The sequence below is a fragment of the Callorhinus ursinus genome, unplaced genomic scaffold, assembly GCF_003265705.2.
Source record: "Callorhinus ursinus isolate GAN/ISIS: 27379988/994484 unplaced genomic scaffold, GSC_fseal_2.0 scaffold8, whole genome shotgun sequence".
Classification (NCBI taxonomy): Eukaryota; Metazoa; Chordata; class Mammalia; order Carnivora; family Otariidae; genus Callorhinus; species Callorhinus ursinus.
In genome coordinates, this window is record NW_027397070.1 from 41918144 (window position 1) to 41932252 (window position 14109).

General features: G+C 40.5%; 1 protein-coding gene across 6 annotated transcripts in view; it reads left to right on the top strand.

Annotated features, from left to right (window-relative positions):
- The first annotated feature begins 464 nt into the window (after positions 1-464).
- The window catches only part of EXD2 (exonuclease 3'-5' domain containing 2), a 64090-nt gene continuing 50445 nt past the window's right edge, over positions 465-14109 (top strand). For 4 of the 6 annotated variants that reach the window (XR_012379053.1, XM_025869804.2, XM_025869801.2 and 1 more), the window contains exons 1-2: positions 465-563; positions 12992-13375. Coding sequence is in view for 4 of the 6 variants with exons in the window: in XM_025869804.2 (XP_025725589.1) it covers positions 13037-13375 (339 nt within the window). In the remaining 2 variants the exon portion in view is untranslated. Of the gene's footprint in view, positions 564-12708; positions 12823-12991; positions 13376-14109 lie in introns of all 6 variants that reach the window. The other 2 variants (XM_073895416.1, XM_073895418.1) reach the window with 2 other exon arrangements.

A 14109-nucleotide genomic window follows, 5' to 3' on the forward strand; every position in this document is an offset into this window, starting at 1 on the left:
GGTTATTGTCATAAAAGATGGCATAATTATTATAATGGCAATAGTATAAAATGCACTGCTAATCAGGAATACATTACTTAAACAGTGTCTCTATTTACCTTTATCATTTAACAGTTAAGATAATTAGTGCTGTAGAGTAACATTACTTGAGCTAATTAGTAATAACAATTAGATGTTCCATATTACATTTGCGAGGGTTCCAGGGCTGCTTCTGTTAAAGCCAAAACCAAAACAAATAAAAATACCACCCCAGAAACAAAAACACTCCTTTTCTGAAGAGATGCTAAGCCTTTCCAATTTTAACAGATCCTTTCCAATTTTAACAGATCCTTTGTTCAGCAGTGGAGAAACTGGGGAAGGAACAGCTGCCCCAGCAGCTTCCGTACAACATGGCGTCACCCATTTGTATACCCCAGCTGGGTTTACGTCCTCCTAGCCGGCCACAGGACCGGAAGTGGTTTCGGTCCTAGTGGATCCGGGTAGGTGCACGCAGGTGGCCGAGGAGGGTTCCAATTCTTCAGCGTGAAGTGCCGCAGGTGTTCGGGTTAGGTCCGGGGTCGCAGGTAAGTGAGAATAAGGGACCGCGGGGCCTTTCACCCGCCTTGTGCGAGGGAAGGAAGGGGTTTCCAGTGCGGATTGAGGAGAGGCGTTGTGGAGCTGGAGATGTCACTGTGTGCGGGGGCGACTTATTGCGGGGACCCCGCCGTCCCCGAGCGACTTGGCCCAGCCCTTCTTCCCTTCCTCCGCGGCGGTTCAGCACCCAGGTGTGCGATGAGGGCTCTTGCCCCGGGCCGCGGCCCACCATGCTTCCCCCGGCCGCCCCCTCGGGCCCCTCCGTCTCTCTTTAGGAGCACCTACCAAACCTTCATGGCTCCTAGACCCAATCAGCTCAAAAGAAGGCACCGCCCACAGCACCTGGCAACTCCTTGGCCGCTGCGTGTTTCACGCGGCCGCAGTTACGGTTCCCTCCCCTCCCTTCGTGGGGACCTGCCCCCGCCCCCAGTGTTACCACCCCTTTCCTCCCAGACCACACCCGCTGCTCCGGGCCTTGCAGGGAGCCAGCGTTCTCTTTCCGCAACCCTAGTGAGGCCTGCAAAATTGATACTTGCTCCTTAACATATAAGCAAACAACCCTTTCTAAGTTTTTGATGTACTGATTGGACGCGAACTCTCTTAGATACCCACTCCTTGAAAACACTACATTATTTATACCATTTTTAAAAAGATTAAAAAAATTATTTTTAAGTGATCTCTACACCCAACGTGCGGCTCCAACTCACAACCCCAAGATCAAGAGTCGCATGCTGCACCGACTGAGCCAGCCAGGCGCCCCATACCGTGTTTTTTTAGTTGTATTACATGGATAGAAGGAACTGCATGGGAATATTTTGTTAATTATCAGAATTAGGAAGTGTGGGAGAAAAGCAGCTTAATAGGGGAAAATAATGATTCGTTTTGGTTAAGTTGAGCTAGTTCTAAAAATGTATTCTTTTATAGTTAATTTTTGTATTTAATTTTTAAAATTTATTATTTATTTGAGAGAGAGAGGGAGAGCAGAAGCAGGGAGAACAGTAGACGGGGAAGGAGAAGCTGACTCCCCGTTGAGTAGGGAGCCTGATGTGGGCTCAATCCCAGGACCCTGGAGTCATGACTTGACCTGTAGGCAGACACTTAACTCACTGAGCCACCCAGGCACTCCATCTTTTATATTTATTTTAGTTGTAGTTCATGCATACAGCCTTTTAAAAAATTTAAGAAATTTAAACAAAATGGATTCTCTTTGATCTCTCTCTATCTCCATCTCCTTAATCTCTTAGATCTAAAGTAAGAACTGTTACCAGTTTGGGATGTGTTTTTCTATTTCTCTTTCTTTGCATTTATTGACAAGTATTCACATAAGTTACATGTATGTACGATGTAAGATTTCGTGTTAAATTTTTACTAATACATATTTTACGAATATGGCATATTGTACCTATTCAGCAACTTGATTTTTATACTTAAAAGTGGGTCTTGGAACTTTTTCTTTGTCCATATGTATGTAGAGATTGACTTTATTCTTTCTACTTGCTCTGTAAATTCCATGGTATATTAAGTTTTCATAGTATGCGAGAGTCCATAGATTGCTTACAGTTAGACACAGTGTGGCAGAGAACATCCTTCCACATGTGTCTGTGTGCCCATGTGGACATTTCAAACCTGCAGATTGAATTGCTGGGTGGGAGGGTGTGGACATGTAATGGCAAACTGCCCACCAACAGTATATAATAATGTCTATTTCCCTAGCTCTTTTAAACATTTGATGCTATTAATCTTTTTCATTTTTGCCAATCTGATGGGTAAAAAATGATTCTGATTGGTGTTTTAATTTGTATTTCCCTAGTTACTAGTGAGATTGGGCATTTTATCATGATTATTGGCTGTTTGTATTTCCTCTTTTGAGAAATGTCTCCTTTTAATTGGGCTGTTTTTTAATAGATAGTAGTTTTTTATGTATTCTGGATATTTTTTGTCATTTTTATTTGTTTTAAGTATTCCCAATATAGTGCTTTTTAAAGTTAATGCTTGTCTTTTTTTTTTTTTAAAGATTTTATTTTTTTATTCATGACAGACAGAGAGAGGGAGAGAGAGAGAAGCAGAGGGAGAAGCAGGCTCCCAAGGAGCAGGGAGCCCGATGCGGGACTCGATCCCAGGACCCTGGGATCATGACCTGAGCCAAAGGCGGACGCTTAACCATCTGAGCCACCCAGGCGCCCTAAAGTTAATGCTTGTCTTTTAACTACATGGCGTCCTTCTCAAACCATAGTTTTAACTTTTACATTTAAATGTATCAGTTTTTTACTCTGTGTATTCTGTATTTTGTGGCTGTCATTCCCTACCAGAATGGTTCTCCAGTGGGAGATATTTTGCCTTCCAGGGGCTATTTGGCAATGTGAGGACGCATTTTTCAGTTGTCTAACTGGGGTTGTAGAATGACAGGCATCTACTGGGTGGAAACCAGGGATGCTGCTAAACATCCTACAATGCATTGGAAAACCCTCCACAACAAAGAATTTTTCTGGAGTAGAAAGTCAGTAGTGCGGATGTTGAAGAACCCTGTTACACCCTAAGGCACAACAGCGTTTTCTCTTACAACTAATCCTTTCTCCTATAAATTCTTACATGTTTTGAGTTTTCCTTTAATTCCTCTGGATGTGTGTGTGTGAGTGAATGGTGTGTGCATAGTTACTGTTTTCCCAACAGTGTCGCTCTGAATATTAAATGCATTCATGACTCATTAATCTGAAATGCCACGTTTATCACTTACTACTTTCTCACACAGAGTCAGTTTCTGGACTGTTCTGTGACCTAATTTTCTGTTTTGCTGGACCAATACCACAATATCCAATGTTAAATATATGTTCTATTTTGATATTTAGTAGGATAAATACTCGCTTATGATTATTACTGTCATTACTTTATTGAAAATTTTATACTTTATCAGCTCACATACTCATTTAAAAAAACTATGGGGGCTAATCTTAGAATTTCTTTTCCAGATTTTTAGAATTAGCTTGTCAAATAGTTTTTTTAAGTGGCTTTATCAAGATGTAATTTACATAACTCATTGTTTAAAGTGTACAATTCAGTGGTTTTTTTAGTGTATTCACAGTCATGCAGCCATCACCACAATCTAATTTTAGGACATTTCCATCACCCCAAAAAGAAACCCATGCCAATTAGCAGTCATTCCCCATGCCATTCCCCAGTACCGGAGCCCTAGGCTACCACTAATATTTCTGCCTTTATAGATCTGAATATTTTATATAAATGGAATCCTACAATTTGTGATATTTTGTGACAGGCTTCTTTCACTCAGCATAATGTTTTTAAAGTTTCATCCATGTTGTAGAATGTATCAGTACTCCTCTATTTTTACTGCTGAACAGAATTCCATCCTCTGTTGTATTTGTTTCCTAGGGCTACAGTAACAAAGTAACAAACTGGGTGGCTTAAAATAACAGAAATGTATTCTCTCACAGTTCTGGAGGCTATAAAGTCCAAAATCAAGGTGTCAGCAGGGCTTTTCTGTCTCTGATGGCTCGAGGGGAGAATCCTTTCTTGCCTCTTCTTTAGCCTTGGGTGGTTGCTGGCAATCCTTGGCATTCCTTGGCTCGCAGCTGCCGAAACTCTGACCTCTGCCTGTCTTCACATGGCCTTCTTCCCTGAGGGTCTGTCTTTACATGATAATTCTCTCTGTAGGAGCCTGTTTCAGTGTCTCTTCTCCCCTTCATGGGAGGACACCATTTCTATTGGATTAAAGGCCCACACTACTTCAGTATGACCTCATTTTAACTTGATTATGTGTGCAAAGACCTAAGTTTCAATAAGGTCGCATTAGCAAGTACTGGGGGTTAGGACTTCAACATACTTTTTTGAGGACACAGTTCAACCCATAACCTTATGGATGTGGTACATTTTATGTATCCACTTGTCAGCTGAAGGACATATACATTGTTTCCACTTTTTGGCTATTATGAATAATGCGGCTGTGAACTTTTGTTTGGACATATGTTTTCATTCCTCTTGGGTATATACCAGCAGTGGAATTGCTGGGTCATATGGCAACCCTCTGTTTAATCATTTGAGGAACTGCTGGTGTTTTTCAAAGCAGCAGCAGCACCATTTTACATTCCCACCAGTAGTGTGTGAGAGTTCTAATTTCTCCATATTATTGCTAGCACTTATTATCTGTTTTTTTTTTCATTAGAGCCATCCTAGTAGGTGTGAGGTGGTATCTCATTGTCATTTTGATCTGTATTTCCCTACTAGCTTTTCAGTGCTTATTGGCCATATGTATATCTTCTTTGAAGAAATGTCTGTTCAGATCCTTGCCTGTTTTTAACCGGTTTGTCTTTTTTATATTGAATTGTAAGAGTTCTTTATATAGTCTGCATACATGCTCTTAGCAGATATATGTTTTGCAAATATTTTCTCCCATCCTGGGGTTTCTATTCCCTCTCTTGGTGGTCAATTCATTTTTTAAAAAAGTTTTTTAAAATTAAGTTTGCATTGCATTTGTATGTTATTTTGACTATTTCTGTAAAACGGTTAATCTCTTTATTAAAAAAATAGAGTACTTATAGTACCTTTTGAAGAAGGTTGTTGAAAGGATTGAGTAATGTGTACATGATTGCATATGATATGAGGTGCCTGGCACATGCTGTGTGCTCTGTATTTGACAGCTGTGATAATATCTCTCTGCTCTTCCAGGCTTCTGTGTCTTCAGTAAAGTTTTCTATTTTTCTTCATATCAATCTTGCACATTTCTTGTTGAGTTTATACCTAGGTGTGTGTGTGTATGTGGTTGTTGTTTTGTGTGTGGTTTTAAAAAAGTGTATTTTGCTATTTTGAGTGGGGTTTTCTTCATATTTTTATAATGGTTTTGGAAAGTTATTGATTTTATATATTCATCAAACTTTCAAAATGATAAGTTGTAAAAGTTATGACTTGTTTACTTACCCAGGTGATTCCAATGTGGTCATTCTGTTAGGAATCATGGTTCTTTTTTTCTTTTTCTTTTTCTTTTTTTAACGTAAGAGCTACACCCAGCGTTGGCATCTCATGATCCCAAGAGTCACATGCTCTAGTGACCAAGCCAGCCAGGTGACCTCCCCCGCCCCACCCACCTGCCTCATGATTCTTTTTCATTCTGCCTTCTTCTGCCGATTTGGATCTTCCCTTCCAGGCTCTACTATTGTGAGTCTTCCATCAGGTCTTCCTGTCTCTTGCCTTTCTCTCCTCCAGTCTAGCACCCACACAGCCACCATGGTGTTTTTTGAAATCTGAGTCTGAGCCTGGCACTTCCTTTGTAAGTCTATTATTGGCTGTCCATTACCTATAAGATTTTATCTTGTAAGGTACTTTAAGGCCCCTCACGACTCGCTCTGGATCTGCTCATTCCAGCACCATCTGTCTCTGTTTTCTTGTATGCACATTATGCTCTAGTACAGCACTGTCCAATGGAAATATAATGTGAGCCCCATAAATACAGTTTTCTAGTGGCCACATTAAGAATCTAAAGAGAGGGGCTCGTGAGTGGCTCAGTTGGTTAAGTGTCCAACTCTTGATTTCGGCTCAGGTCATGATTTCAGGGTTGTGCAATCAAGCCCCATGTTAGGCTCTGCACTCAGTGGGGAGTTTGCTTGAGGTTCTCTCTCTTCCTTTGCCCCTACTCCCTCTCCAAAATAAGTAAGTAAATCTTTAAAAAAAAATATATATATGTATATGTAAAGAAATAAGGTAAACTTAATTTTAATAACATTTTTTTAACCCAGCATATCCAAATATTATTTCAACATAGATAGAAGAAAGCAATGTGAAATTCATATAAACAGAAAATGTAATAGAAGTTACCAAGGGTTGCACGGGATGGGATGGGAAGTTACTGTTTAACATGTACAGAGTTTGTGTGTGATGAGGAAGTCCTGGAAACGAATAGTGGCGATGATGTACAATATTGTGAATGTAGTTAATGCCACTGAATCATTCACTTAAAAATGGTTACATGGTAAATTTTGTGTTTTGGATATTTTACTAAAATAAAAAAGGTCCTCCTTAAAAATCAATATGGAAATGATCAGTAAGATACTTTTACATTTTTTCGTAGTAAGTCTGCAAAATTCCGTATTTTACACTTACAGTACACGTTAAATTTGCTTGAACTTTTTCACCTATACTGTGGTGCCTCCTGCCTTCTGTATCCCCGTACATGCTGCTCCCTGTGCCTGGCGTGCCCTTCTCCTCGATGGCTGCGCACCCGGATGGCTCACGCTCAGGTTTTGACCCCAGCGGCAGCCTCCCCTGCCCTCTCCCGAGCGTTCCTGCTAGTGGTACCACGCTCTTTCCTCTTTGTCAGCCCCGGGCTGCACCATGTTCTCCCCCAGCCCTGCAACCTGTTCACTACAGGTATTTCTCCTTTCCTGAATCCTACGTTTTTGAGAGCAGATTGTGCCTTTTAACCCTTTTTACCCAGAGTCTGACACAACATCTGGCTTTATTATTTATGTTTGCTGAACGAACCCTTTGGCTGGAAAGACACCCACACAAAACCTCTCCATGTGAAAATGAATTAATCTGTTTTTTGAATGTTGCCAAGCGTTCCCTCCCTGGAGGTACCCTGCTTGCTCCTCCAGGTTCCCTGTGAGGCCTTTCTCTTACAGGGGCCACACGTAACAAAGAGTAAGTCAGGAACCTTACCATATGCCTGGGAACTCCGTATCTGAGTACCCTTCTCACTGGAAGCAAATCAATAATATTTTATTTTTTAAGCCTTTTCTATTTTAATGTCACCTTATTTTAATGTTATGAAATATGGAGATAGTATGAAATGCAAAAATACATGTAAAAAATGAATTAAAACACATGTGAGAAGATGTTATTTTCTTTGAAAACAAAAATTTGCCTATCTCTGCAAAATGATTTCTAAGTTGAGAGGGAATGCACAATCAAGATGCAGATTGGTCTCAAAGGATGAAACATTTGGCTGAAATAAACAAGATGAAATTTAAAAGAAGGAAATGTAAAGCTTTGGATTTAAGTGCAAAATATGAATTATAATGATATAAAATGGGGGACTCGAGTTGGTATCAGAGAATTTCAGTTGACCACAAGCTTTATATGACCCACCGTTGGGTTTCTTCTACTCAAAAACAGGTTATTTCATACAGCATTAATAAAGTCTAGGGTCCAGCTCCCAGGAAGTAGTAATACCAGTGTCGTCCACACCAATTGCACTCTGTCTCAAGTATTGAATACCGACCTGGATGCCACATTTTAAGAGATACATTGACAAACTTGGAGGTGTTCAGAAGGACCTGGCCACAATGGTGACCCTCCCAGGTCACAGGAAGGCTGCTTGGATTGAGAAGAATGTTCTAAGAGAAACTATAAAAGCTGCCTTTACATATCTCACAGGCTCTCCGGAAGGAACACTGTTGTCATTTCAGGGGCCAGACTGAACATCAAAGACATCAAAGAGAGCAATTTCTGGGGCAACAGCGTGGCTCAGTCAGTTGAGTGCCCAACTCTTGATTTTGGCTCAGGTCATGATCTCAGGATTGTGAGATCGAGCCCCACGTCCAGCTCTATGCTGGTTGTGGAGTCTGCTTAAAATTCTCTCTCTCCCTTTGCTCCTCTCCCCCTAAAAAAAACCTAAAAAGAGAGCAATGTCTAAATAGGGAACTTTTGCAGAATGCAAGGACTTTTCAACAAAAACCCCCTCTTAAGGTGATGAACTCTGTTCCTAGAAGTATTCAGATAGAGACCAGGTCATGATCTGTTAGGATTACCACGGAAAGGTCTCTTACCTTGTGCAGGAGCTGAATTTGGCTCCTGAATTTTCACTCTGTGATTCTTTGTTTTCCTTTAATAGGAGTTCTGTGGTTTATAGAGCCCAATAGCAGTAAGAGCTGACATTTATGGAACCCTGATATGCTAGGCAGTATGCTAAATCAGGTGTATTGATCACCTTACTTTTAAGTTTCACAAGAGTCCTACGGGGCAGGTACTATCTTTCCCATTTTACCAGTGAGGCAGCAGAGACTTAAATTCAGTGAATTGCCCAAGTTACATAGCTAGCAAGTGGCAGGGGCTGGATTTGAATGCAGGGTATTTTACTCTAGGGCCCTTGACCTTATCCTCTACCTTAGGCTGCTCCCTGAACAGCTTAACATATTTGTTTAATTCATCCAAATGTGATTTATTTCAGGAATATAATCATGTCTTAAGTGCGATATTTACATTGCCTATCTGTAAAAAGCATCAGTTTAAAAAAACGAGTACTTTTCTAATTATCAAGAGATTCACATACTTGCATAGAATTTAAAAATCAAAATTATAATCCTACTACCATTAGGTAATCACTGTTGTCAGTTTGATATTCAGTTACTGGTACAACTTTATTTTATTTTTTTTAAAGATTTTATTTATTCATTTGAGAGAGAGAGCGTGCACACAAGCAGGGGGAGGGGCAGAGGGAGAGGGAGAAGCAGACTCCCCGCTGAGCAGGGAGCTTGACACGGGGCTCATCCCAGGACCCCGAGATCATGACCTGAGCCAAAGGCAGACACTTAACTGACTGAGTCACCGGGTGCCCCTACTATGTACAATTTAAAAAAATAAACTAAAATGGCAGATTTGTTTTCAGTCATGGCAGGTGGTGAGGCACTGAAAGCTTTGGCTCCCAGAGCAAGCCCTTAGAAAGGTATCTCGGTCTCTTTGGGCTGCTAAAGTAGAATACCACAGACTGGGTGGATCATAAAAAACAGAAACGTATTTCTCCCGGTTCTGGAGGCTGGAAGTCCAGGAGCAAGGTGCCAGCATGGGTAGGTCCTGGTGAGAGCCCTCTTTCACAAGGCGGACTGCTGACTTCTCCTTGTATCCTCATGTGACAGATCAGGGAGGCAAGCTTTTATAAGGGCACTACTCCCGTTTCTTGGGGTTCCACCCTCATGACCTCACCCAACCCTACTCACCTTCCAGAGGCTCCACCTAATACCATCACATTGGGGGATAGGATTTCAACATACGAATTTTAGAGGGACACAGACTTTCAGTTTGTAATGCGAAATTTGATTTTTCTCACTTTTGGCGCAGCATTGAATCATGCTGTTTCTTTTTAGCATCAAGACTCAGGGGAAAAATGCTTTTTTCATTGGAATAAACAGATTTTTGTAATTGGATGATTAAAGTAGAGACATTTATCATAAAATATAACACCTTGAATTGAGTTTTATTCATTCAATGAGTATTTATTATTATGAGCTCTGTGCTAGTTCCTGGGGTAAGGTAAGGTCCTTGTTTTCATGGAGCTTACAGTCTAGTGGGAAAGATAGACAGTGAATGAACCAGCAGTTATTCATCAGTCAGGACACCAGGAAAACATCAGAAATATTGCTGAATTTTTTTTTAACATTGCTGAATTTTGACAGATGTGTGTACCTGTGTCACCCAAGCTTCCATCAAGACTTGGAATGTTACACGCAATTCTAGAAAGTTCCTTCTTGCCTGAAATTCTCTTCCCTAGAATTTTTCGTGACTGGCTCTTTTTTTGATACTTAGTGCTCAGCTTAAATCTCTTCCCTGTAACCCCCCACCCCCACCCCGAGGCAACTACTGTTCAGATATTTTTCTACTATAGATTAATTTTAGTTGTTCTAGAACTTTATGTAAATAGAACCATACAGTATCTCTCTTGTATCTGGCTTCTTTCACTCAACCTAATGTTATTTAAGATTCATGCATGTGTCTTTAGTCTTATGAATAAAGCTGTTATGAACATTCTTAAGTCTTTTTGTGGATAGATTTAATTTATCCAACTTGGGACTCAGAGAACTGTACTAAATCTGATGACCTCCATCTTCCAACTCCTCACTACATGGATGTTGAGTTTCTCTATCTATCCTTCATGTCTCTGCTATGTTTTCTACATCTTTCTGTGCTACATTCTGAGTGAGATCCTCAGATTTATCTTCAATTCCCTAACTCTCTCTCTCTGTCTGAGCTACTATTTAACCTATTGATTATTGAACTTTTTTTTTATTTTTTAATTTTTTAATTTTTTTTTTCTTAAAGATTTTATTTATTTATTTGAGAGAGAGAGAATGAGAGAGAGAGCACATCAGAGGGGATAGGGTCAGAGGGAGAAGCAGACTCCCTGCCGAGCAGGGAGCCCGATGCGGGACTCGATCCTGGGACTCCAGGATCATGACCTGAGTCGAAGGCAGTCGCTTAACCAACTGAGCCACCCAGGCGCCCTGAACTTTTTTTTTTTTAAAGATTTTATTTATTTGACAGAGAGAGAGCACAAGTGGGCAGAGCGGCAGGCAGAGGGAGAGGGAGAAGCAGACTCCCCAGTCTGATGCAGGACTCGATCCCAGGACCCTGGGATCATGACCTGAGCCGAAGGCAGACGCTTAACGACTGAGCCACCCAGGCGCCCTGATTATTGAACTTTTAAAAAATTTTAACAAATATCTTTCATGTCTAGAATTTCTACTTTTTGTTGTCTCTTGTTCATGTTTTAGATTTTATTTTCCTTAATTTCCCCAAGTGGTGTTATTTTAAAGTTCCTTTCAGATTTCAGATATGGATATTTTTGTTTGGTTCTTCTGTGAACTGTTTTTTATTGGCTCTAGGGTTTTTTGATTTCTGTTTTGTTTTTATTCATTTATGATTGCTCTTCTAGGGACTGATCTTCTGTGGAAGTCCTACGTGTTTCCTGTGTGTTAGAAACAGACACACACACACACGCTCCAACAGAATGCACCAATTCTAACCATTTTAGTTTTAGGTTCTTGGCTTAGGGTTTTCTTTTGTGAGGATAACGTGAACCTGGCCCCTGTGCTGCTTCATCGTGCAGGATTGAGGGACGGTCTTCCTATGAGGAGCTCTGTTCATACTCTCAGCCTTGGGCAGGTGGCTTGCCTGGACCGTGGTGGGCAAGTAGTTTTCAGTTCCTGTTCATGGACAACGTAGCACTCTCCAGAGTCCCATCTGTACCCTGGCCTCGTGGCCTAGACTTCTGGTCATGGGCTGGCAATATACCCCAGCCCTGGGGCTCTGGTCTATGCCCAGCTATCTCTCCCATGCACTTCCGTTTCTGGCACCTGATGATTTCCCTTTCCTCTTTTTGAATTTAACTCTGTATTACACTTTTATCTTTTTAATGTCTTCTCCAGCATTTTGTATTGTTTCCAGTGAGAAAGGGTTTTTTTTTAAAACATCTTCTCAGAATATTTTAACTAGAAATTTGTGCAGATTCTTTAATCTTATTAAGCCTTAAGTAAAAGTACTGGAGAAAGGACACATGAATACTTAAAACAGTTTCAGCAATAAAGTAAATCTTTTTAAAACAGTGCAGCCATTTTATTGTTTTCATTAGCAGTGTAATAATTGTTGTGATTTCATTTTTCATCTCCAATGCCAAATATCTCTGTAGGTATGATAGCCCAGCGTTGTTGTAAATATTAAATTATTTAAAAAATAACTGTTGCCAAAACTTTGAAAAATGATTAAAATAGTACACATTCAGTGGTAAACTCTCAGCCATAGAGAAGCATAGGCAGGGTCTAGCGGATCACTGTGTCTTTGGGCATTAGAGATTTTAGGCCAGAGCCCACAGATGGGTGGCACAGAGCCCAGAGTGTTTTTGTTTGGCTGGTACAATGTTTTAAAAACTGTAAGTTTGTTGCTGACACTTAAAAATAGTGATATTTCACATAAAATTTAGATACCTGACTTCTCTTGAGTAATGGAGTTATCTGACTATACTGGGCCTGCTTCCCAAACAGGATCAATCACCTTGAATGGAATGATGTCTGTCCCCTGATTTCTTTCCGTGACTGAGGCCAAGGGCCACTTACCCTTTATTGTTACACATTTTCTGTTGTTATTTAAGTAGTACAGAAATAGTACTATATATCCATTTCTCTGTCAAAAATAGGAAAACAAAAGACAGACGGAGAAAACCACGTGTAACAAGAAAAATGGAAGAGAGACTTTTGTGTGGGGTTTCCCTGACTAAAGCCATCTGCCATTCTTATTTTTTTTAATTGTATAAAATAATAGAACATCAAACTGATCACAGTAGTCACCTAAGGGCAGTAGGATTTTAATTAGTTAGTTAATAATTTTATAATTAATTTTGATTTTTCAAATTCTGTACAGGTGTGTCTATGTTCAGACACTCTGTTGTCACATGATGAAGTGAGCGCTGGGCAGCTGGTAGAGGGCAGGGGGGTTTCCTCGGATGAGAATGAAGATGGAGATGGAATACAGAAGGCACAAAAGTGAGAAAAAGAAATATCACTCTTTCCATGTGGAAATCTGTAGCATTTTGTTTTAGTTTGTGGACACATAGATTATAAGTGGAGCATTTTTTAGGGGAAAACATGTTTCCATCTAGGTTTAAATTCTGTATGTAAATATATTGTTGCCACTTGTTTTGCAGATTGTGGGATTAGTGATATGCTTTCCTAAACAGAAAAAGTTGAAGATGTCTAGATACTTAATGGCTTTGACAGTGACCACCCTCATCGGTGTGGCCGTGGGGGGATTTGTCCTGTGGAAAGGCATCCGGCGGCGGAGGAGTAAAGACAGCCCGGACAGCAGGCAGCGACGGCAGCATCCACAGCATCAAACACCGGGCAGGAGGGAGCTGCCCGCTCCAGAAGAGGTCCGGCTGTGCTCCAGGGCCCCCGGAGCCTCATGGGAGGAGAGGATCCTCGGCGCAAAGGTGGTGACTGTGTCTCAGGAGGCCGAGTGGGACCACATTGAGCCCTTGCTTAGGAGTGAGTTAGAAGATTTTCCAGTACTTGGAATCGACTGTGAGTGGGTAAGTTAAAAAGCAAAAACAAAACGTGTAAATCTTTGCTGCTTTTCTAACTAGGTAACTTGAATAGTCAAGTAGATGATAAGATTAAAGGAGAATTAGCTTGTTCTCAGCTAGCTCACAAATAGGAATTTAGCAGAAGGAGAAGCTTCTCTTCTCAGGATAGGGGAGTGCTTACAATCATGGGTTCTAGAGTGAGACATATCTGTACAAGCTCCATTTTGACCACTTATCATTCTTTGAATTTGGACAAGCTACTTACCCTCTCAGAGTCTCCGTGAACTTGTGTCCCATAGGGATGTAATAGTATCTCCCTCCCAGGAGTTTTCAAAGGATTCAAATAGACAAGCCCTATAAAGGGGTTAGCATGATTTTCACGTATAGTCAGTGCTCATTAAGTATTAGCTACTATTAATATTTTTAGTAGTATTTTCATAAGGATGCCATGGAGAAGATAGTTAAGGAAGTCTACTTAAATGAGAATTATTACACAAAGTAGCATTTAAAGAGATAACAGTTAAAATTTGAAATACTAATTACCCTCAGCCAGGTACTTTGCTGTTTTGTTTCCATTATCTCATTTAATTTCCACAGTAATCCAATGTAGGAAGATACTCTTGTTACCTTTACTTTACAGCTAGGAAAGGAGGCATAAAAAGGTAACCACTTGAGCCCAGGGCTTTCTTAACCATCTGGTTAATCAATCTTCCTTCCTTCCTTCCTTCCTTCCTTCCTTC